Source organism: Mastigoproctus giganteus, chromosome 6 (assembly GCF_048544385.1).
Source record: "Mastigoproctus giganteus isolate SK-2022 chromosome 6, ASM4854438v1, whole genome shotgun sequence".
NCBI classification, from domain to species: domain Eukaryota; kingdom Metazoa; phylum Arthropoda; class Arachnida; order Uropygi; family Thelyphonidae; genus Mastigoproctus; species Mastigoproctus giganteus.
In genome coordinates this window covers 31660590-31686300 of record NC_143580.1, presented here as the reverse complement: position 1 = coordinate 31686300, position 25711 = coordinate 31660590, and the positions used below count along the sequence as shown (strand labels likewise).

Genomic DNA, 25711 nt, shown 5'->3' with positions numbered 1-25711 from the left:
GATGTGTAGTTTGAAAACAGTGCCTCCCATTTTTTCAAAGAACGCCCATTGATAGTTTCCTCAATCCTCCTATTTCTTCTATCATGGCACTTCTATCAGTTACTAACTGATAGAGGTGCCATCTTCTATCAGTAACTTGACTTCAAGACTTGGTTTTTTCAGTAAGGTATTATTTTAAAAAAATACATATATTTTAAAAACCTTTGGAAGCAGGTTTTTATGCATGTTAGAGCTTCACAAGGAATTATAGCAGCAGCTATAATTAATAACGGTAATAGTATTCAAAACTTTCAGATCACCTTGCACTTTTAAACACATTTTGTTTCCCCCCCTAACCCGAGTAAAGTAAAATTATATGAACGGAAATCCTTCACAACATCCACATTTATCTTTTTTAACAAAACAAATGATATGTTAAACAGCAAAGCATTCAAACAGTAATTTCTATCGACCCGTAACTTCACTGTTTTGTGAAGACTAGAAAAAAAAATTTTCATGATTGCATTTTATTTAAGTACTTTTAAGTTCAAAGGACTTATCGTTCTTTATATATCTTTTTTTTCACAAAAAGTTATATCTTGTACAGAGAGATTTATTTCAACTGCAATGAACTTTTACACTTGAAACCTAACATAACAAAAGAAATTTGATGGGATAAATTCTCAAAATGCTTTATATTAGAGAAGAGGTTCCAACCCTTTTTAAGCTTACATACCTGTGAATTGTAGCATAATATTATTGCATACCAGTGGGTGAACATTTATGAAATATATTATATAATCACACAAATTTACAAGTAACTTATTGTATTATGCTTTATTTAATAATAGAGTCTCATTATCAATATAAAAAAATCTGAGTTTTGCCTTCTGATTAACTAATGGTAGGACTAAACTGTCTACTTTTTACCAGAGCATTAGCATTAGCATTAGTAGAGGCATTTGATGCAAGAAAGCAAGCTTATGCAGCATCAGCCAAAAAAAAAAAAAAACCCACTTCCACTTCACCCCTCTGTTTGTTCAAAATACCTGTCCAGCTGAGCCTTAAACTTATTTAGGCTATCAACCTCCACTACAAGGGAGGGAAGTCTGTTCCACCAACCAACCACCCGCTGGCTAAAGGCAAATTTCCGCACGTCTATCCTACATCTGTCTTTCCTCAATTTGAATTTATGCCCTCTCAGGTGATTTTTCTGAGCTAGAGGAAGAATCCCATCAGCATTGAGCATGCTCAACCCATTCAAGGCTTTATACACCTCTATCAGATCACCTCGCTGGTGCCTAGTCCCCAGACACTGTAATTTGCAAAACTTAAGCCTTTCTTCGTAAGAGCACTCCTTTGTTCCATTCACTAATCTTGTTGCCCTTCTCTGTACTCGTTCCAGCAGCTCTACATCCTTCTTGAAATGAGGCCTCCAGACCTGTATACAGTACTCTAGGTGTGGCCTGACCATTGCCTTATACAAGGGAATAATCACTTCCTTATCCCTGCTGGAAAAATTCCTGTATATCATTGACAATACTCCATGAGCTACTCTTGCAGCCCATCTGCACTGCTCAGAGAACTTCATATCTGCCTGCACAACCACCCCCAAGTCCCTTTCATTCTCTACCACTGTCAGTGTAGTACCACAGAGTTGATACGTTGCTCTGGGGTTGCTGTTTCCCAGAGATATCCAGATCAATTTTGGTCAATTTAAGACAAAGATCAGACACTAATATTCAGTGAAGATCAGTATTTGTTTTTCATTGCTGTCATGGCAGAAAATCCAGCCTCACACAAGTGGTACTAAATGGTATTAAGAATCTGAGTACTCAGTCAGGTAGCTCTGGATATTCTGTACGGACAGAATGCCAAAACAAAAACAGGCTGTAGCTCTGAAACTTTAACTTCAACCCAACACCACTGACAAGGTCTACGAAGGTCTCCTTGGCAATTACATCATCAGAAAACTCCTGTATACATTTTAGGTGTTCCTGCATATTGTTAACCACATCTTTACTTATTGATAGATTGTCTTTAATGAAATTGTGGAGGGTAGAAAACATGCTGATATTACCTTTCTCTATGTGTAGTACAACACATTAATTGCAATTTTCTTTTAAATGCCAGTATTTTGTCGCTGAAGTTGAACAGAGAATTATGACTCCTTGTAAACCCAGATTTAATCGAGAAAAAATGTCTGACAGGTATGCTAGACTGAATAACTGCTCCTCACCAGTGAAATCATCTTTTTATGAGTCTCCTGAATCCATGAGAAAAATATATACCTTGGAATTCAATTTGAATAGTCAGCTGAGGACTTGACCTCGAGAGTGCCATTCTTACTTCAACGTGAAGCAGTGTTTTATGGGCACGCCTATCTCATTGCGAAGAATTAAAAACAAGTGGGAATTAAGAGCCTGAGATTTGATAAAATTCAGTTTTTACAGCCTCATTGAGAACTGTTTTTAGGTTGGCAGGCATATTTTTTGTGGCCAAAGTATCAACAATGAATTATGCAGTGCACAGATGCACACTCTGGAGAAGCTTCTTTAATTCTAGTGACTACATCAGATAACTTTCCAACTATGGCATGTGCCCCATCCATACATACTCCAACACATTTGACCCAAACTATTTATTTTGTTTATCTTTAAATAGTTAGTTATTTAAAATATTTTGTGTGATGTTTTTGCAGATAAAGATCTGCAGAGTAATATATCTTTTTGTACTTCATTTTCGTAATCAAATCGAACATACACTAGCAAATAGGCAGAATTGGAGATGCCACTGCTTTCATCTATTTGCAGAGAAAACTCTCTTCCTAAGTCTCTTAATTAAAATATCGGCTTGGGTAAAGAAAGCCTGCACGAGAACGACGACAAACGTCGGATAACTTACGCGGTAAATTAGTTTGCCGATACGGCACTCTAGCGCTGCTCACTCGGTAAACAGACGGTAGGTGTTATCGGACTGGAGCAAAGTCGAGAACGATATACTGATTGACAGGTAGGCGTGGCAAACAATGAAATGATTGGTGGTGGGCGCGACAGACGACAAGCTACTGTGTAGTCATTGGTTGGCATTATGATGTGTATTTACCAGTAAAGAACGGTGCATAATAGTTTTGTAATAAACGGTGAACAGGTAATAGTAGCGATGAATCTTTTAAAGATGGAAGAAATTTGTAAGGAAAATGAAACGTTGCTTGATTTTTTGATGAAAACTAAATTGATAAGACCGAAATTGTACTGTTTTAAGTGCAATGATTATTTTAAACTAATTGAATCACGAACAGAGTCATGTGGAAAGTTGTGGTTTTGCAAAAAATGTTCTTCACAAGTTTCTTTATTGAAACATAGTTTTATGGAAAATACAAAAGTTTCATTGAAAAAGATAATGTACATTATATACTTTTGGTCAACGTGCACGCCAGTAACTAAGACAGCATTCCATCTGGAAATTTCGAAAGTGACAGCAATTAAGTTTTATAAGAAACTAAGAGATATTTGCGGATTGCAGTTAAAAAAAAAACCCATTAAGTTGGGTGGATCGGGGAAAATTGTAGAAGCAGACGAAACTGTACTGGTAAAACCAAAACATCACAGAGGACGAAATTTAACTGCTAAGAAGAAATGGGTGTTTGGTGTGTTCGAAAGAGAATCTAAATTAGTCTTCATGAAATTGATAAAAAATCGGAAAGCAAAAACTCTTTTGCGCATTATTAGAAAAGTAGTGAAGAAAAATACTACCATCATAACAGATGAATGGCATGCATATAGCCGTATTACGGCCTTAGAAAAAAAGAAGTACAAACATTTAACGGTGAAACACAAGGAACATTTTGTAGATCCACATACAGGAGCACATACGAATAATATCGAAGCCCAGTGGAAGAAACTAAAAAGTGTAACTGTAACTAAAAGAGTAAATGGCAGCTGTAAACATATGTTGATGGGTCACATTAATGAATATATGTGGCGTCAAATTTATGGGAAAAATCATGAAGATACTTTTGACAATATTGTTACTCAAATTGCGAATAGCTATTCAGGTCCAACTGTATGATTTGTACTCATGAATTTTTTTTCTGAGAAAGTTTCGTTCCGTTCATTTTATGTTATTCATTGTGTTTTTTTTTTTTTTTTTTTCTCATATTAAAAGCAGATTTTTGGAGTTGATGAGTGCTTTTACTGTATTATTGATTTAGGTTTGGTTACGAAAAAAGGAAAAGGTTTCTTTGTTTTTCGTTGTATTTCATAACCTGAGCTTAAATGGTAGGTTAGGAAATAAAAGAGAAGGTTTCCTTGTATTTCGCGACCTAAACTTAAACGTTAGGTTGGGAAATAATAGAAAAAGAAAGAAAGATTCTTTATATATACAGTATACTGAATAGCTATTAAGGTGCTGATTGACGTTATGATACGTGTGTATCCGCATGAGTGTCTTTAAAAATAAAAGTACATTAATAAAAAAATTAATATTTTATTAATAAACAATTTATGTGCTAGTCCACTCATGATTCTAAAGAAAAAAGGTTAGGTTACCCCCTCCATTTCGTGAGAGGTTCAAGCTCCCATGGGATTCAAGTGGAGGTAACCTGACCTATTTTCACCATTAGGGCATATTATTGAACAAGAAAATAAAAATACGGTCATAAAAAAATTTATTTTTTTATGAATGTATTTCTAAATATGACTGATTCTAAAGAAAAAAGGTTAGGTTACCCCCTCCACTTCGGGAGGGGTTCAAGCTCCCATGGGATTCAAGTCGAGGTAACCTGATCTTTTTTCACCGTTACAGTAAATGTTAGGGCATGTACGATTAGGACAAGTTACCATTAGTGCTGCTACAGTGATACTAAACCGATGTTATCGTGTGTTGTGTTCGCGCACCAATCAGCACGTCGTTTGCCACGCCTACCTGTCAATCAGTATATCGTTCTCGACTTTGCTCCAGACCGTTAACACCTACCGTCTGTTTACCGAGTGAGCAGCGCTAGAGTGCCGTATCGGCAAACTAATTTTCCGCGTAAGTTATCCGACGTTTCTCGTCGTTCTCGTGCAGGCTTTCTTTACCTTCGCCAAAATATCTTCTATCTGCAATGCCATATCATCTATTTGGCATTTGACAGTATTATCTGATAGTGAAACTATCAATTTCTTTAGCTGCTTTTTCTCCCTAAACGGATTTTACAATATCCTTAGTTGCAGGTAGCAATAAAGTTTCTCCAATAGTAATGGTTTCGCACACTTGGCAATATACAAGCATGCTAAATAAGATGCCGTAACAATGTTGGTGTTCACATTAGTGAACACCAACATTGTTTTGAGCTTCACCAACAGTATTTTCATATAAAAATTCAAGAGGCTTGTCTTTTAAATTTGAATATTTTGTAAATAAATGCCATTAAGAAGAGATGGATTCAAACTTCCATTTGATGAACATTCATAATAAACAACATGGTGCAAAATCAGTTCAGCTTCTGTGTTCATAGAGAACCATACTTCATATAACCAGGATCATATTTTCTAATCGAAGTCGGTTTTCACCTTCAAATTCAGTTCATCATCTTGGCTGAGTTCCAGTGAGTACTCTTCATCATTTGATTTGGAATAACTGCACCCAGACTACTCTAAAAAAAAGCTCTTCATTTTATCAGGGCTACCATTATATTTTCCCTTGCTACATGAAAATTTTAAAAAATACATCTCAAACAAATAAGGAAAAAAAAGAGTTACAAATATTTTATTTCAAGGAAGTAAGTACAAAGAAAAGTAAACATATCTTATGTCAATTTTTTTTTAATGAATCAAACATTTAAAATTTTGCACTTAAAAGTGCATATTATATTTTTTGAAACTGATATAAGGAGATAAACTTACATCAAAATTATGTTCAGGAATTCAACTGCACTATACTTAGTAATTCTTCACTTATAATAAATTATTTCAACTATTTGCATGAATGGACACTTAGAAACTGCTAAAAACTTAAACTGAAATATTGTCTTGTTAAGGGCACTGTGGTTTACAACGATGGTCAATCAAATAAATTGCAACCAGATGTGTTTTACAAGTTTTTGGGAATTTTTATTACCCTTTTGTATAATTTGATGCCCATGGTAGGTTGCTCACTTGCCTGGCTCTCTTGCCAGTGACACAAGATGCTTTATAATTACACTGCAGAAAAATTTTCAACCACAACTTGCATACTGGTGTGATTTTAATTTATACGGTACATGAATGACTATGGCCACGATGCGCCAAGTCCAACACATACCAGAAACTCGCTATTCAAGTACCAGTACCAATACGTTCACCACAGGTTGGTGGTGCACATATCGATACCGATACTTGATACATAGATTCCCATAAACTGGGAATCTATGTATTAGAGCATTAAAAATTTAATATGAATACTAAATATCAGGACTCACATTATGGGATTTATTACAAAAATCAGAAGTCAACTTTCTCAATAATTAAACTGTGTGTAACTTATAATATCCAAATATTTAAAAGTTTACCTTATTTGGATCAATTTTGTCATAAAGTCTTAACACAAGAAGCACTCTTTCTTCAATGAATTTCAAGGTCATTGGTGACTTGCCACCATACATCCGTTTAGCCATCACTGTTGGAAATGGCTGTTCCTAAAATAGAAATGGGGTTCTATAATGGCATTTACAGATCAATTCTAGCAGGGAAAAATTTTAAAGTAAAACAAATAATAAGACATGAAGCTGATACGGCTCTTTATTTTCTATCATAACAAGAAGAAATGAGTCCATAATCTATAAAAGTGGATGAGGACATTTAAAGAGCTTTGATACAAATTAAAACTAATTCATTACAATTACTGTTAATAAAGTATTTTCCTTCCTTTGAAATGGTAGACAATCTTATAGTACTTCTGGTACTGTGTTCATTATAAAATTAAGTAAATGTAAATTTTAACGATCTATTTTTTTAAATAGAATTCAATTTTTTGATTTGATTCTATTTTAAGAGGTAATCTAAATACTCAAGTTTATTATTTTTGTGCTAGATGACAAAGTCTTGTTTACTTTTTTTTATGTGGCCCAGTGTCATAAAATGGCAATCAAGTCATTTTCTAAGATCTAACTTAAATTATGCCATTTTCAGCATTTCTGTTTGTTCTAAATTTAAGTAATACATTACCTACAATTTATTGCAGGGTACCACAAGAACAAACTCGGGAAGAGAGTTTAATCATGTAGTACCTTGGAATAAATTACAGGTAATTATTTAATTAAGCTTTTGAATATCAAAGCTCATGGATGATAACTGTTCTTTTAACTTCAGTTTGTTCTAAACATATAAAGAATTAGAAGCATAAATTTTAGTTAGGCAGTTCAGTGGTTAGCATACATGACCACAAGTATGGAGGTCATGTATTTGAGTCCTCATATAGCTACAAAAATCTGAGGGCCAGTCATGACGTGGCAGTGTTAGGCGGGTCGGAAAACTGCTAGATTGAGGGGATACAAGGACTAATAGATTAACAGTAGCCACTGGCAGAGGTGAAAGAGATTCTTGCACTGCTTCTATTGGAATGAGCCGCAGCCTGGAAAATAAGATGCAGGATATTTCAGAGACTGCTGGGAATCATTGGGGTACAAGTAAACACATGGGTTGTGTTAGGGTAGCTAAGAAAAAAACAGGTGCATGTATACTTGCGTGTACACCAATGCTAGGAGTTTAGTAAATAAATTTGATGAATTTGAGGTATTGCTCAAAACATCAAAGGCAGATATTGTGGGGATTTCAGAGACGTGGTGTCACACAGATATAAGGAATGCAGAACTGTAATTTGGGGAGTACAATGTCTACAGAAAGGATAGACAGGATAGGAAGGGAGGAGGGGTTATGCTATTAGTTAAAAAACACATAAAATCCAAGGAAGTGAAGCCAGTCAACATCGCTGGACAGTGCAGTGTCGAGTCAGTTTGGTGTGACATAAGCATTGGGAGATCAAAATTGAGAGTAGGAGTGTGCTATAGGCCTAATGACTCTGATGAGTATAATAAGAAACTGTTCGGAGAAATAGAGTGGGCCAGTAAATCAGAGAGTCTTATAATGTGAGATTTTAATTTCCCAGATATTGACTGGAATTTGGGGGCTGGTCACTCACACTAGCAGGGCTTTTGTGGATTTATTGGATGATTGTTTTCTACATCAGCATGTACGGGAGGCAACTAGAGGGAGTAATACTCTTGATTTGATTATCAGCAGTGATTCTTCATGCATTAAGAATCTGCAGATAAATGAACCACTAGGTGGCAGTGATCACAGTGTGCTGCAGTGGGATTTACTCAAAGAGGTAACTACCATTAGGGGTAAAGGGAAGGGGTATTGCTTTCGTAAAGGCGACTACAATGGACTGAGACAGTATTTAAATTCTATACAGTGGGATCAACTGATGATATTGCCAACAGCAAATTCAAAATGGGAAGCATTCAAAGAACTTATCTTGGAAGCTACTAGGCTTTACATACCAACTAAGAAATTTTGTTCAAGGTTTAGGCCTAAATGGATGTCAGATGAACTAATGAGGCATATGGCAGAGAAGACAAATGCATGGGATACATACAAATTAACACGTGACACAGACGCCTATGATAGATACAAGTTGATCTGTAACCAAGTTACAAAGGAGGTTAGGCAGGCGAAGGCAGATTACGAGAGATCCTTGGCAAGGGATGCGAAGAAAAACAGCAAAGAGTTCTTTACTTATGTAAACTCTAGAAGGAAGGGGATGAATCAGATTGGTCCACTTGAGATCGATGGGTCAACTGTTGATGACCCTGCTCAGGTAGCTAACAAACTAAATGAATATTTTGCATCGACATTCACACATGAGGAGTTATTCAGCGAGGGGAATGCCAGAGGTGTATTCAACTCTAGCAGTAAGCTACAGAATCTTGTAATAACTGAGAGCAAAGTGGAGGAGAAATTGTTGAAGATAAACACAAGAAAGGCACCTGGGGTGGATGGGATCTATCCAGTTATATTAAAGGAGGCAGCAAAGGAAGTAAGCAAACCCTTAGCCATAATTATGAGAGCTTCCTTGGACTCAGGGGAGGTACCCACGGACTGGAGATGTGCAAATGTGACCCCAATTCACAAAGGAGGATCAAAGGCTGACACAAGTAATTATAGACCTGTGAGTTTAACTTCTCTTCCCGGAAAATTAATGGAGGCACTGGTTAAAGAAGCACTGCAGGATCATCTAGACAAGACTTCAGTTATAGCTAGGACACAGCATGGTTTTGTTAAGGGTAAGTCTTGCCTGACCAATTTGATTGGATACTATGATGCAGTCACAAAAGAACTGGATGCAGGGAATAACTTTGATATTATATACTTGGATCTTAGAAAGGCTTTTGATACTGTTGCACATGGAAGACTGCTGCACAAATTGGAGCAGTGTGGCATTGGAGGCAAATTGCTGCTATGGATAAAGGGGTGGTTGAGGGGGAGAAGACAGAGAGTGGTAATCAATGGACACTGCTCATCGTGGACTAATGTTATTAGTGGAGTCCCTCAGGGTTCAGTATTGGGTCCTTTATTGTTTTCTGTATTTATAAATGATATTGATGATGGTATATCAGGCTTAATGTCCAAGTTTGCAGACGATACGAAGGTTGGCAGGGTTGTCAAGGACACTACTGACACTATGCTACTGCAACAGGATTTGGAAAGGTTGAGCAGATGGGCTTCGAGGTGGCAAACGAAGTTTAACATTGACAAATGTAAAGTACTACATATGGGAAACAGCAACCCCAGAGCAACGTATCAACTCTATGGTACAACACTGACAGTGGTAGAGAATGAAAGGGACTTGGGGGTGGTTGTGCAGGCAGATATGAAGTTCTCTGACAGTGCAGACGGGCTGCAAGAGTAGCTCATGGTGTATTGTCAATGATATATAGGAATTTTTCTAGCAGGGATAAGGAGGTGATTATTCCTTTGTATAAAGCAATGGTCAGGCCACACCTAGAGTACTGTATACAGGCCTGGAGGCCTCATTTCAAGAAGGATGTAGAGCTGCTGGAACGAGTACAGAGAAGGGCAACTAGATTGGTGAATGGGACAAAGGGGTGCTCTTACGAAGAAAGGCTTAAGTTTTGCGAATTACAGTGTCTGGAAACTAGGCACCAGCGAGGTGATCTGATAGAGGTGTACAAAGCCTTGAATGGTTTGAGCATGCTCAATGCTGATGGGATTCTTCCTCTTGCTCAGAATAATCACCTGAGAGGGCATAAATTCAAATTGAGGAAAGACAGATGTAGGATATATGTGCGGAAATTTGCCTTTAGCCAGCGGGTGGTTGGTAGGTGGAACAGACTTTCATCCCTTGTCGTGGAAGTTGATAGCCTAAATAAGTTTAAGGCTCAGCTGGACAGGTATTTCGAACGAACAGAGGGGTGAAGTGGAAGTGGTTATTTTTATTTATGTTACTTTCTTTTTTTTTTTTTTTGGCTGATGCTGCATAAGCTTGCTTTCTTGCATCAAATGCCTCTACTAATGCTAATGCTAATGACTATGGTGCTAAAAATCTGGCTGTCCTTAATAATTTGATATGTATGCAGTCTCAATGAATTTGTAAATTCTTTCTGGCCTCAGTCAACTAGAGAATAAATGGGAATTTATTCATTTTCAAACACTTTGCCCTTAATCTTGAATTGAATATTCTTTTAGCAGCATGGTGCACAGGTATATCAAGAACTATAAATTGGTGAAATAACGAGCACTTAAACCTGCATGAAATGTAATCTGCCTTTAATTTCTTAAAGAATTAACAACTATTCTCAGGGGTATGTGAGGTTTATGGCATCGTAAGGACAGCATTACAGAAGTTCACTGTGGTACAAGAAGTACCACAAAATATCTGATAATTCTTTAAGAAATTAAAGACAGATTACACTCCATGCAGGTTTAAGTGCTCATTATTTCCCCAATTTCCAATCTTGCCCTTTATAGTTGGCAGGCCATGGTACACTGGTTAATGTGCATGACCACAAGTAAGATGCAGGTTTGAACCCACGCGTCGGCACAAAAACTGAGACTATGGTGTTGAAAATCTGGGCTGTTAATAATTCGATATGTATGCAGCCATGATGAATCTGTAAACTCTTCTGGTCTCAACCATATAGAGAATAAACAAAAATTAAGTTATTTTTGAAAGACTTAACCCTTAATCTTGCATGCAAAGTATGCCATATATGTATGTATGTATGTATATATATATATATATATATATATATCTTTGTAGTGAGTATCACTTGAAACAAACATGATGGCCCAGCCAGGTAATGCTCTCCACACGAATATGCAACTACATTAAATAGTTATATCCATAGAAGTAATATGGAAAAACTGTATTCCAAATTTCCAAAGGCATTATTCATCTATTCGACATATAGAGGAAGGATCAAAAAAAGTTCCAGGATACAATGTGTCGAAAATAATTTATCAAATAAGCAAAACATTATTTTATTTTGTAACCTACAATGACTAGGACTTTTATTTACAGTGGATGCATTTCAGCTGTACTTCCCAAGTTCTTAAAAGAAGATCAGATTGAAATAAGAGTTGAGCTTTCAATAGAACTGGTTGAAATTTGTGAACGTGATCTAGGATTTTTTAAAACCAATGGTGACAAGATTAAATGTGGTGTTATAGACAAAATGTTAATCCACCATTGGTTTCTGGTGAAGCCCAAGTTATTGTAAATAACAAACTTCTTAAAATTTTACTTCAAAGCAGCCTTTTGCAATTATATAACTAATGAGAAAAATATGTAGTTAAGGTCATTATTTAAAAAAATTCAATGTCTGTAAATATTAGATTTGTTTAAATAAAATTTCAGTCTTTGAACTTTTTGATTCAAATTCTTCCTTGCTTATTCATTCAGCACAGGTGAAGGCTTGGAAGAAGTTATAATTTTTTTTGGAATGGTTGGTAGACAACTTATTGCCAGTGCAATTCACTGATTTCCTTAATGTAGGCAGGAACTGGTGAAAACCATGTTTGGTCTTTAGAGAAATGCCCTGGTATCTTATTTCTTCTATCATATAGTATGATGGTTGTCATTTCAAGTTATGATGGGCATCATGGCAGAACTCAAATATTCCTTTCATTCAAGGACAGAGCTGTAAAACATTTTCACAGGCCAGCCTTGAGATAGACCACTGGATGGACCAAATCTATTGGAAATGATTTAGGAGGCATCCAAGTCAAGTTAGTTTATAATCTCGTCTCTACTCAGACGAGACCGAGTAGTGTGCATGTGGGGTGCGATACCAGGCAGTGCCCAAGATACATTATGTCTGGGAGATGAAGAAACTAATAACAGAACTTAAGTGAAAAAAAGATTTAACCCTCCCCAAAACTAATTCATTTCACAAATATGTGGTTTCAATTCTTATCCCAGTGATGTCCATCTACAAACTGGCAAGCCCCACTCAATTTGAGTTGTATTTATTATTCACTCTATGAGTCCCTTGACTTTAAAAGGTGGTAATTGTGCATGCCTACCCTGATATTCCTTTTCAGATATTTCCTAATCTGGTCTGGTCTTTTTGATTTCCTCTGGATTAGAATATCTTTACCTCATTCCACTAATTTACTTGCTGCCTTATCATTCTACAAACCTAACAAATCACCCAGAACTTGGACTTTTTTGAAACTCCAACTTTCTCCAATTTAACTTTCCTAAGGTGAAGTAATTTTCCTTGGTGATTTTAATATTCACAATTATAGCTGGTTTAATTTTCTAGTTGCACAGACCCAAAGTTTTTGAAAGTTTCTTTTTCTATTACTTAGCTTATTGATTTACATACTATGATACCAGACAATCATATACACACAACTAAAACTGGATTATTTCCTTATCAACAACCCTTCTAAATATATAGTTAATACTAGTTGTCTATTAAGTACCTCAGATCACTGTGGAGCCACCCATATTATTTAGCATTACAAGGGTAATGCTAAATGGGATGATCTAATTGATTTCTGTTCCTCTCTTCCTTAGTTGGACTACCATTTTAAATATTCTAATCCCACTATTTTCTCAGACTGTGTCAGAGACTAAAGACATATTTATATATTAACAGTGCTGGCCCCTGGTAACCTGCATATCGGCATGCATATAAGTACAGTGAAACCTTCCTTAATGTGTGTATGGTATGGTTGTTTATTGGCACATTAGCTGCTATGGCTATAGTGCGCCTTCTTCCTTAATGGGCACCTCTCTAAAAGGGACACTGCTTGTTGTGGATACTCAGTCTTGTGTCCTGGCCAGAAGTATTAGAAGTTACATATTAAACGACTTCTGCAAAACAGATACTTTAATAGGCATTCTTTTGGCATTTTCAACCTCCATAGATGATGTAGAGTTGCTAGAACAAGTACAAAGAAGGGCAACAAGATTGGTGAGGGGAACAAAGGGGTGTTCTTACCAAGAAAGGCTTAAGTTCTGCAAATTGCAGCACCTGGAGACCAGGCACCTGCAAGGTGATCTGATTGAGGTGTATAAGGCCTTGAATGGATTGAGTAAGCTCAATACTGATGGGATTCTTTAGCCAGCAGGTAGTTGACTGCTGGAACAGACTTTCATCTCTTGTTCTTGTTGTGGAAGTTGACAGCTTAAATAAATTTAAGGCTGAGATAGACAGGCATTTGGAGTCAATGGATGGGTGAAATGGGAGGTGTTTTTATTTTGGCTGATGCGGCATAAGCTTGCTTTCTTACATCATATGCCTCTGGTAATGAGAAATTTTTGAGGGTAATTGCCACACATGCTTTTTTCATTGGTCGCTGGACATTTGCAAATGAATCATTACAGTAATACTAGTTAGACTTGTAATGGTCATGGATTACTCATGGAGCTGATGTCACAATATGTCATTAATAAGTTCACTTCTCCTGTGGGTAGTTTGTACATCTGTATGAGTTTAAGATGCCTTGCTAAGTGGTCTGCAACAGTGGAACTGTATCAGACCACTTAGCAAGGCAATAAAAATTGCCAAACAGAGAGATGCTGTTTCCAGAATTAAAAAAATAATAATAATAAAATAACGTAGCAAGTCTGAATACAGGATTCAGTCTGTGGTATGTACGTAAACAAAAAAAAAAAAAAAAAAAAAATTCAACCAGAAAAGTGCTGTCTGCAGTAGATGGCAGTATAAATACAAAACTCTAATCATGGCAGAATTCAGCAACCCCGAGAAGGCTCAGTTCATACTCTGATTAAATGAGCTGTGGTCTTTCACTACAGCAGGTGTAAATTTCGAATATGTTTTTAAAAGAAGCTACTGAATAGATCTGCAATTCTGCAGTGATACTGAAACTTCATAAAGGATGCCTGTTTGTGCAATCATCATGGCAGACATGGTGGCCAAACAAAAGTTAGTGAAGACACGGTGGAGCTAGTTTGAGGAAGTTTTTCTTTGCAAAGCCCAGGGAAATTCATATGATGTGCCACCTGTCAAGAGTGTAACATGTTATGTCATTGTCTGAGGAAGAAACCAGACAAGTTACTGCTTGTACAGCAGCCACTGACTAACAATAAAACCAAGAGAATGGAATTTTGTCGGTAAATTTCTCCATTATTACAGTTTTGCAATTTTTTTCTCAAAAATTTTGCAAAATTGCGAGCAATCAACCACTCGCTGGCTAAAGGTAAATTTCTGCACATTTATTCTGCAACTGTTCTTCCTCAATATGAATTTATTCTCCCTCAAGTGCATAATCTGAGCAAGAGAAAGAATTTCATCCAATACTCTGAATGTAGTACCACATAGTTGGTATGTTACTCTGGAATTACTGCTACCCATACACAGTACTTTGCATTTGTGAATGTTAAATTAAACTTTAGTTGCTACTTTTCAGCCTATCTGCCTAATTCTTTTAAATCCTGTTGCAGAAGTATACTGTCATTAATAACCCTGTCAACTTTTGTATCATCTGCAAACTTGGATATTAAGCCTGACATACTTTCATCAATATCATTAATAAATATGGAAAACAACAATGGGCTCAAACACCAAACCCTGCGGGTCTCCACTAATGACACTAGCCCAAGAAGAGCAGCGTCCATTGATTACCACTCCCTGTCTTCTCCCACTTAAGTGAAGACAGGCTACTAGGATAGTTCAGGGGACTTTGTCAATGATATATAGGAATTTTGCCAGAAGGGATAAGGAGGTGATTGTTCTGTTAAGACAATGGTTAGGCCACATCTTTTATTGAATACAGGTCTGGTGGCCTTATTTTAGGAAGGGTGTGGCTCTATTGGAACAGCTGGAGAGAAAGAGATCAGCAAGGAGGACAAAAGGGTATTCTTACAGGAAAGGCTTCAGTTCTGAAAACTGCAGCATCTAGAGGCTAGGTACTTGCGAGAAGATCTGACTGAGGTGTTTAAAGCACTGAATGCATTAAGTATTCTCAATTCTGATAGCTTCCTTCACCTTCCTCAGACCACACACGTGAGGCATAAATTTGAATCGAGGAAGGATGGTTGCAGAATAGATGTGCGGAAATTTGCCTTCAGTCAGCAGGTAGTTGATTGTTGGAACAAACTTCCACGTGGTGTGAAAGTGGGTGGTTTAATAAACTCAAGAAAGAAACTAGGCAAGCTATTACAGGTGGATGGACAGTGATCGGGAAGTTTCAGATTCCCCCCCCCCCCTTGGCTGATGCTATATAAGCCTGCTTGCTTTCTTGCATTATGTCATTATTAGTACTAATTACCAAGTGTCTGCTCTTTGAAATATTTAGGTGTTATAAAAAAACCAAACCTTACCTTCCCAGAACCATTTTAAGCATGCAAGTTAAAAATTTTAATAGTGTTTTAGAATTCCAAACTTCATGTGGCTAAAATTTTGAATCCTTCTTCTTCTTCTTCTTCTTGGTCCTTAGCTGGCAGCTGGGGGAGGCGGTTGGCCACGCAACCAGTATGCTGCTGTAGGTGCCGCAGGGTTTCGGACTTGCTCTGTGAATTTTGAATCCTATTGTTATTAAGAAATATTTCTTCCTATATGTTTGCCTTCTCTTTCTTTTCAGGGCTACGATTTAGTCTTATTCTTTTACAATCAACCTTAAAACCATTTTAAGCTCAGAATACTAACTTGTTCATTGACTGGCTGGTAAATCTGTCGAGCCATGATGATGAAGAGGTTGAAGAATATGTACACTGAAATTGAAAGACTTCTACATGAACAGAAAACACACTATACCGTTATTATGGGAGACTTCAATGCTAAGGTTGGAAAGAGACAAAACAGTGCACAAAAGGAAACTATAGGAAATTATGGAACTGGTGAAAGAAATGAGAGACAAAACCACGAAGACTTTTAGAATTTACAGAATGTCGAGGAATGAACACTTTTTTTCAAGAAAAGGGTGCACAGAAAGTGGACATGGAAGAGCTAAAATGGATTAACAATTAATGAAATCAACTTCATCCTCACTAACAGAAGATATATTATGAACGATGAGTTCAACAAGGTAAATGTTGGAAGTGATCACAGAATTGCAAGATGTACACTTGATATAGATGTAAGAATAGAAAGGAAAAACTGACTTGAGTAAATAATACGAAGGTCTTTGAGATAACAGAGGAGGAGGAGGAGAAAATGCAGTATGTACTGGAACTTAAGAACAAGTTTGAGCTTCAGCAGACCTTTCAGGGCCAAGATATCAACGAGGAATACAACTTTCTGAAAGTGATAAAGCCTGAGAAACCTATAAGTAAAAAGAAATCTAAAGAAGAAAAGATTAGTGGCTTTAGGACAGGATTCTCAACTGTGGATCACCTTCATGTAATATCACAACTAATGGAGAAAGCAAACGAACATAAAACACCATTATGCTTGGCATTTGCAGATTATGAAAAGGCATTTGACTCCATACAGCATAAGGCAATGTTTCGGGCACTGGAAAGAGAAGGCACAGACACCCATACATTATGATTGAAGAAAATATATGTGAATGCTACCTCCTTTATTAGATTAAACAAAGACAGTAGCAAATTTAAAATTGAGAATGTAGTTCGACAAGGAGACACAATATCCCCAAAGTTGTTTACTGCTGCCCTTGAAGAAGCTTTCAGAAGATTGGACTGGTCGCAGAAAGGAGCAGTCAATGTGAATGGAGAGTACCTAAACCATTTACAATTTGCAGATGACAATGTGATCATAACCCACAATTCCAAAGAATTAGAGGAAAATCTTAATCAGTTATGCAGCAGAGTTAGTAAGGATTTCGGACTAAAGATAAATATGGCTAAAACAAAAGTAACGATAAACAAGTATGACACAGGAAGGGATATAATCACTGAAGGAGCAGTAATTGAAAAGGTGGATTCGTATACTTATCTGGGACAAGTCATTAGCTATAATAATGACAAGTGGCTGGAAGTCAAGAGAAGAGTGGATGTCGAATGGACAATATTCAAGAAATATAGTCACATACTGAGGAGCAATATCCCAATTGGTCTGAAACTTAAAGTAATGAACCAATGTATACTCCCCACCATGACTTATGAAAGTGAAACTTTGGCATTCACCAAAAGAATGGAACAAATTATATTAGGAATTGGACTGTTAGATAAGAAGAGAAACACATGGATTAGGAGAAACACAAATAAAGGGCATTCTTATCAAAACTAAAGAACTGAAATGGACTTGGGCAGGCCACATAGCTTGAAGACACAATGGCAGATGGACTAAGAAAATAACAGAATGGTACCCAAGAGGAGCTTAAAGAAAACCTGGAAGACAACAGAGATGGACAGATGAATTTCACGAGTTCATGGGTAGTAAATGGATGGCCATTGCACAAAACAGAAGGAAATGGAAAGTTGCTGGAGAGGCCTTCATCCTGCAGTGGATATTAAGGCAGCCTACACTGCCCTCTAGATCCATTCTATTTCAAAGTCATCAGGTTCCTTTTATTTAAGCTCTCCAGAGCTTCATGGCAGTTAAAACATTAATTCAGTCACTCACTGGTAACTGAATTAATGCTTTAACTAGTGGTCAGGATGATCTACGACCTGCTGGGATGACCTTTTTTGGAGAAAACTCCAGTTGTGCTCTGAGAACAAAACTCTTGTTGTGTTCTGGTTTTAAAATAAATAAAAAGTGTCTTTTTTAACTGTGAAATAAGTGATTTAGTCCCGAGCTTTAAAGACAGGAACAGAAAAACTGTATCACAATATATCCTTTATAATCCCAATTTTTGAGCCTTTTATCTATGGAGCCCCTTTAGGCTTTTCTTCAGTTGATCCTGCCTGCTTCTTTTTTAAACTATTGATGTACCTGGAAGAGAAGAACATCACTTCATCTAGACCTTCACAGTATCATACAAATGTGCCAGAAGGAATTCTACTTCCATGCCCATGTGTAATAGGCACAATGAATGTATTCAGCACTTCCGTTTATATGATTGATCTTCATAATCCGTCTTAGCTCTTAATCACCACTTCCTGATTCCTGGATAGTACCCCAATTGGTGACTCCTTATCGTACTGATCCTTTTACAGCAGGCCTGGCCAATTCAAATCGTTCTGTGGGCCACCTTGATGAACTACAAATTTTCTGCAGGCCACTTTGACAAACTACAAATTTTCTGCAAGCCACATATAAAATGAAACAATCTTTTAAAAATAAAAAATCAAATGACATAAAAATTTATTTTATTCATTCATTATTATTTTATATCTACATCAATGAGATATTTGCTTTTCTTTGCAATCACTCATTTTTTTTAAAAATCTACTTCAATATTGGTAGTTGATTTCAATAACTTCAATAACAAATCAATCTTAATTGATTTGTTATTGAAGCTCGAGATTTACTTTTAATAAATTTCATTTTTGAAAAGAAAGTTTCACAAACATATGTGGATTCGAAGGTGCTTGCACTTTTTTGTGCAAAAAATATTAATTTGGGATACTTTTCTGCTGTCACATACATGTAAAAGTTGATTTTTGATGTTGTGGAGTGAATGTGTTTTAATTCATTGTTGCACTGTAAATCAATTACTTCCATCTGCAGAGTTTCCGGTCTGAAGAAGGGAATGAGTGGTGGGGATTCGGTGAAGTACAGCTGGTCTAGTATTATATTTCTCATTATTTATTGTGCTTAGTACAGTTAGTGCATGATTTCCCACTGATGTTGTCAGGAGTATAAAAATCATCTGTCGAGCTGCAAAAAAGATAATGTGGCGGGCCACATGCGGCCCGCGGGCTGACCAGGCCTGTTTTACAGCATCAAACTGGCTTTAAATTTGCTTGGGCTTTATGCAGATAGAACATTCTAAAAGAAGATCATTATTGATCTCTTTTTAGAATATTCCATTCTGAGCTTTATTACCTATTTAATGTACTTTATAATTATAGTTACCCCTTCTAATTTATTTGCACTAAGGTGACTCTTCCTCTCTTTTATTTTAATGAGGCAGTAAATTAAATTTATATTTATAACTATATTTGTAGTTATAAATATAAATTTAGAACAAACATTTTCTTGAATTTTTTTTGTCTAATATAAAAGGAAGGAAAACAGTTTATTTTATTTTTAAAACTGAAAATTAGTGTAGACATTATTAAAAATACAAACAATTCTTACTGTTTTTATTCAAAACAACAGGGAAAGTACTAAGTTCTTCCCTCTGAACATTTGAACTACCATGGGATACTTCAGATCAGACGTTCCTTCTTAAAATGTACTAAATATACACAGGCTAGGGACAGAAGGATGAATATAAAGTAGTGCAGTAAAAAGAATTGGAAAACAGAATCTTTACTTTCCTTCAGAACTAGGTCAGATTGGGCATCATTTTTATTTGTCCAAGAGGTTCATATAAGGCCAACCACTCTTCAATAAGTTTGGGCACATTTTCAGTGAGAGAAATATTCATGATCAGATGGGTGTTTTTCTCTGCTGTGTTATTCAGTAGATGTTCTTCAAATAAGCAACAACAACGGAGCCATGGAATATTTTGATAGTATTGAGAATTTTGCCATTTTTCCCTAGCATTTTTTTTTTTTTTTTTTTTTTGTAGTTGTTGGCGCATCGGTTTCTGTGGCCATAATGCACCTCCCAAGGTTTTGCAGTACTTTGATCCAAGCCCGAGGCGGGATTCGATCCCGCGAATCCCATGGGATCGAATTCCCCAGCAGTCGGCTTCCCCAGCATGAGGGGAAAATAAAAACAGTTGGCAGAGCATTTCCAATGGTGTTCATGATAGCATAAATTGTAATCAACTGATCTCTTTCTGTCTCTCTCTCTCTCTCTCTCTCTCTCTACAGAGATCAAGTATCACACTTACTTGATTCCTGCCACAATGTGTGGTGTCTGAACAGTAGTCGTTACACCCATTCATTGAGGTTATAAATGCACTCATCAGTGAAACTGAATTTAAGAATTTGTATGTATGTAGAGTAATTCTATACCATTCTTATTGCTGAAACTGTGGCTCTCGGCAGGCTAGTGTGTTCAGACTTTAGCATTAGTAGTGGCAAATGATGCAAGAAAGGAAGCAAAAAAACATTTATGCCTCCTCATGTGCATAGTCTGAGCAAGGGGAAGAATCCCATCAGCATTGAGCTTGCTCAATCCATTCAAAGCTTTAAACACCTGAAGTCAGGTGTACCTTGTAGATCACCTTGTAGGTACCTAGTCTCAGATGCTGAAATTTGCAGAACTGAAGCCTTTCTTGGCAAGAGCATCCCTTTGTTCCCCCACCAATATCATTGCCCTCCTCTGTACTTGTTCTAGCAGCTTTACAGCCTTTCTAAAATGAGGCTCCAGATCTGTTTGTTTAATGGTTTTATTGTGCATCATTTGTGGCTATAATGCAGTACTCAAGATGTGGCTTGACCATTTTTCTTATACAATGGGATAATCACCTCCTTATCACTGCCAGCAAAATTCCTGTACATCATTGACAAAACTTGCAGATGCTATAAGCTTGCTTTCTTGCATCATATGCTTCTACTAATGCTAAAACCCCATGAGCTGTAATGGTAGCCTGCTAACCTACACTGCTCAGAGAACTTATATCTAACTGCACAATGATCTCCAGGTCTTTTTCATTTTCCACTACTCAGATGCCTTGAGTGTAGTACAACACAGTTGGTCTGTTACTCTGGTTACTGCTACCCATATGCAGTACTTTGAATCTGTCAATGTTAAACTTCAATTGCCATTTCTGAGCCCATCTGTCTAACTTTTCTAGATAGTGTTACAGTAGCATACAGTCATTAATCACACTGCCAACCTTTGTATCATTTGCAGACTTAGACATTAAGCTGATATACCTTCATCAATATTATTGATAAATATAGAAACCAACAATGGGTCCAATACAACCCTGGGGGATTACACTAATAACATTAGTCCATGAAGAGCAGTGTCCACTGATTACCACTCTGTTTCTCCCACTCAACCATCCCTTTATCCATAGCATCTTTTAATGCCACATTGCTCCAATTTGTACAGCAGTCTCTTATGTGCAACAGTATCAAAAGCTTCACAGAGAAAGGTTGAGGTAATATCTCATGAATTATTTTATCCAGTTCAAGCCTGCCATTCCTGCTTCTACGACTTTTTGTGGATGGTAAACAATTATCTTTGCATATTCAAAAACTAAATGGTAGATGGCAGACAGTTCAGGCTTTAGCTCATCTACATTTGAAAATGTATTTTCTATCATATATTCTTTCTGTATAGTGATCAACTATATGTTTTGATGAATATACATTTTTCTCTCCTTTTTTTTGAAGCAAAAGACCAATGCATTGAAAATAACTCAATAAGTCTGCTGCTTTTCTTAGTTTCATTTCTTCTGGACAAGTATAAACATTTCATTTCCTCTATAATCTTTCCACATTTTCTTTGTGAATATGCTTTTTTTTTTCTGTAAGTTTTCACCATATTAATTCTATAAATAAATAGAAACTGTGGCATTAGGAAATCTGCTCTAAAAAAATATTTTCCTAAGCAAAATAAGACAATTTGACATTTTTAACTTAGCCCATTACTGGATTTATATAATATTTAAAAATGGTATGTATATAAATATTGGATATTAACACCTTATTCAGAAAGTTATTTTGAATATGTTCAATGCTGACCCAATATAGCACCATCTGACAAAGAGAGCTAAGGAGTTCGGGTTAATAAGTCAGCTATTTTTCTGAAATTATTGTAATAAGTAATAATGAAATTTTTTCATATTGCTTATTACAAGAAAAACCATTATTTGTTGAGAAATAGAATGTTCGATACTGTCCCCAGTTCAAATCTTTCTCTCTTACATAATATATATAAATACAAATTTTTCACCCCTGCATGAATGAATTGAAACAAGATTAGCAATCTATTAAATCTGATCCAAGATGAGGAAGATACCAATGCCAAAACAATTGCTGCTGCAGAAAATTAATCACAGATGCTGATATATAAAGGCTTAAAAAATTGCTAGGTTCAAGATCCATTAGTAGCATTAGAAAAATTATTCAATGAGCATCTATGTCTAACAAAGGTGGCTGTAACATGGATACATGTCTAACAAAGGTGGCTGTAACATGGATCCCACAAAATTTAAATATACAAGACTGTCAACACTGTTGAGTCACCACTCAGCTGTTTGCTCTTTTTGGTGCTATCCCAGAATATTTATAGGATTGTAGCTGCTGATGAAATAAAAGTTCTTCAATGAGACCCTGAGACAAAATCCAATGAAAAGAATGGAAGTACATGGTGTCACTTGCCACAAAAAATTCTACACAACAACAGGCAAGATTAAGGGATAAATCATTTGGGATTATGGGGAAATATTAATTGTCAGTTTTACTGGATTTTGCAGCAGTATTTACCAAAAGATACCATAATGGATGGTGATCATGTGCAAATAATAATTCTATCAAATCTAAATTGATAGAATTCTATCTACATGGTGATGATAGTTGAAAAAAGGTATTTCGATTCTTCGTAGCAATGCACCTATTCAACAGATTGAGTAGAAGTGTTCAGCATGCCACTAAAGAATGTTATTATGGGAAGCTAAATTACTCAACCTTTAACATAGGCTTAGTACATGAGCAAGCCACTCAGAACTTTTATATCTAACACTTTTATGGGAAGAGAATTTTAGATGATGTGAAGGCAGCTATTTATGGTCTCTTATGCTTGAAAGTGGCTTACTGTTTTGTTATCTCAATACTGTGCAAGTACTGGGATATTTAGTGTAGGGTATTTTCTCAGATAATATAATGGATACAGGTATACCCATTACAAAATTGAGCCCAAAAGCTGCTGCCGTTCGTATATTGTACAGTCCATTCTGTGCGAAAATGATTTCCAAAGTACATGTTTACGCCTTACGTGGCAGTTTTCAGGAATGCATTAATCGCATGACTTGGTGTGTGTGTTATGGGGGTTTAATGGCGCATAAGCTGCTGTGGCTATAATGCGCCTTGCATGACTTGGGGATTCCGAGACAGTTCCATTTACACTGTTTGTATATGTAGGAATTTTTTTGTGAAAAATTTTTAATTAATGTGAATCTGTAGTCATATACCAACTAAAAGGGGCTATAGTCCTACCCCTCATGATCAAAATAATGTGGCTTTTTTATTTTTTTATTTCTCCATGTTGATTCCCAGAACACTGCACAGTTCCCCCCTTCACACCCTTAACTGTTTTAGCCCTTTCTGTTAAAAAAAATCCTGGGACTGGCCCTGCAAGGAATATCTGCATTTCAATTATTCAATGGAAATTATGGTCTTGGAAGGTTGTACATGGCGCAGTGCGCCCAACTAGCACGCTACAACAAAAACCACAAGGTCCGCCGAACAACTTTTATTGCTTCAGCGCTCGCTTCACCCTCCACTTCTCAACAAATGAGATACTCATGCTCCGATATGTTGTTTTTAGCACAGTAAGTTCTGGTGGAAATAAATTCATGATATAAATCTCATTGCATAAGGTCCCATGAAAATGCAAGCTGTAACTGCACACGAACATAGTCAAAGCCCTAAAACGGGCTACGACTATGTTCACTTAGAAAAACATTAAAACCTTGGGGTGCTCTTGAGAATATCCAAAGATCACAAAAGCTCAAATCAAAACTCTCACCTGAGCCGAAAAGCGAACTGTGCATGTGAAACTGTCCTTTTGTACAAGCGCACACACGTTGCATTTTGGAATTAACACAGAACATGCTTTCGGCATTCTCAATAGCGTAGTACCACTCGAAACAGTAGAACGAAATAATCTTAAAATATTTGCCATCTTTTACAGAGGACCTCAATTCATGCAATCAAGAATACAGCCATGGGAAGCCGTTTTGTATTCTAGAGGGCGCCTTTACAAAGAAAATTGATTTACAAAATTGATCCATGGATCAACTTCGTAAATTTTTTAAACTGAAAGCTGAAACTTGCTCTCAAATACATTTTATAAACGAGTGGACAAAAATTCAAATTATTATATTAGGGCCACCCGTAATTTCTTACATCTACCCATATATTCATTTGTCTGTAAATTGCGTGTGTTCTCTGGTCGATTTTACTGTTTGCTGGACTAAACAACCACAATTTCTGGGGGGGGGGTGGAGAACCTCGCTATCTACGCCTGAGACCGACTAACTCAGCCACGGAGTGAAAAAAGCCCATCAAAGTTCCTCGTGTCATCGACGGGATTCGAACCCGTGCCTTTTCCACCCGGTGTGGGGAGGACGGTGACGCTACCACTGTGCTACACACGCAGTGCAGGTACACCAGGTTCCTAAACCCATGGAACCCAAAAAGAAAAGAGATTTTGTGGCCCAATAAACCAACATTACACGATGTTCAAACTAGTCACGGAACGCCACTAGAGGAGGAACTCCTGTCATCTACACGATGAACTACAACTTCTAAATTTTCCTGCGAATATATGTATTTTCATTATTTATTTCCTGTGAATATTCCTATGATCTATAACTTCTAAAATTAAAACAATCAGTTTTTCTGTAACCAAGGTCGTCTGTTGGTCAGCTTATAGGGGCTCACATCTGGTGAGTATGGACTTGGCACACCCAGGTCCCTGAGCTGGATATGTCATCATTCTTCTCTTTCTTGATGATTTCCTTATACTTATCTCTCTCTCTCTCTCTCTCTCTCTCTCTCTCTCTCTCTCTCTCTCTCTCTCTCAGGGTAACTCGGAAATTTTTTTTTTGCTAGTGCAGCATATGGCCTTGCACCATATGGCTAATAATGATTATAATAATAAAAATAATTGGGGTGCGATGGCCCAGTGGTTACGACACTGGACTGTTAGCCTGGTCGACCCGGGTTCGAGCACGGCCTTGGCGGAAGCGAATGCGGCTCCATCACGTTGGAAGACCTTGTATAATAATAGTAATAAATTAGAATAATAATAATAATAAATAAAATTAATAGTAATCAAAAAATTAATAGAAAAAGGAACATCGTGAAATTTGTTCCTAGGAGCTTACCTATCCCTAGGTTGGAGTGGCGGCTAAGGCAGATTGGTGCGCCATCTGGTGCACCAATCTGCCTTAGCCGCCACATAGCGGACCAGAGAAGGACTATCGTCACGAAGAACCTGATAGCTCCTGCAATCTTGGAAAAAATCAAGCAGGACGTGAGCAATCAGCTACAAAGGATAAAGAATACGGAACCA

General features: G+C 36.8%; 1 protein-coding gene across 2 annotated transcripts in view; it reads right to left on the bottom strand.

Annotated features, from left to right (window-relative positions):
• LOC150084131 (acyl carrier protein, mitochondrial-like) overlaps positions 1-24362 on the bottom strand; it is a 57745-nt gene extending 33383 nt beyond the window's left edge. For both annotated transcript variants that reach the window (XM_090375904.1, XM_090375905.1), the window contains exons 1-2: positions 24161-24362; positions 6512-6637 (exon numbers count right to left, since the gene is read on the bottom strand). In XM_090375904.1, the coding sequence (XP_090232030.1) occupies positions 6512-6637; positions 24161-24316 (282 nt within the window). In that variant the 5' untranslated portion in view covers positions 24317-24362. The remainder of the gene's footprint in view (positions 1-6511; positions 6638-24160) is intronic.
• Between the last annotated feature and the right edge of the window lie 1349 nt (positions 24363-25711).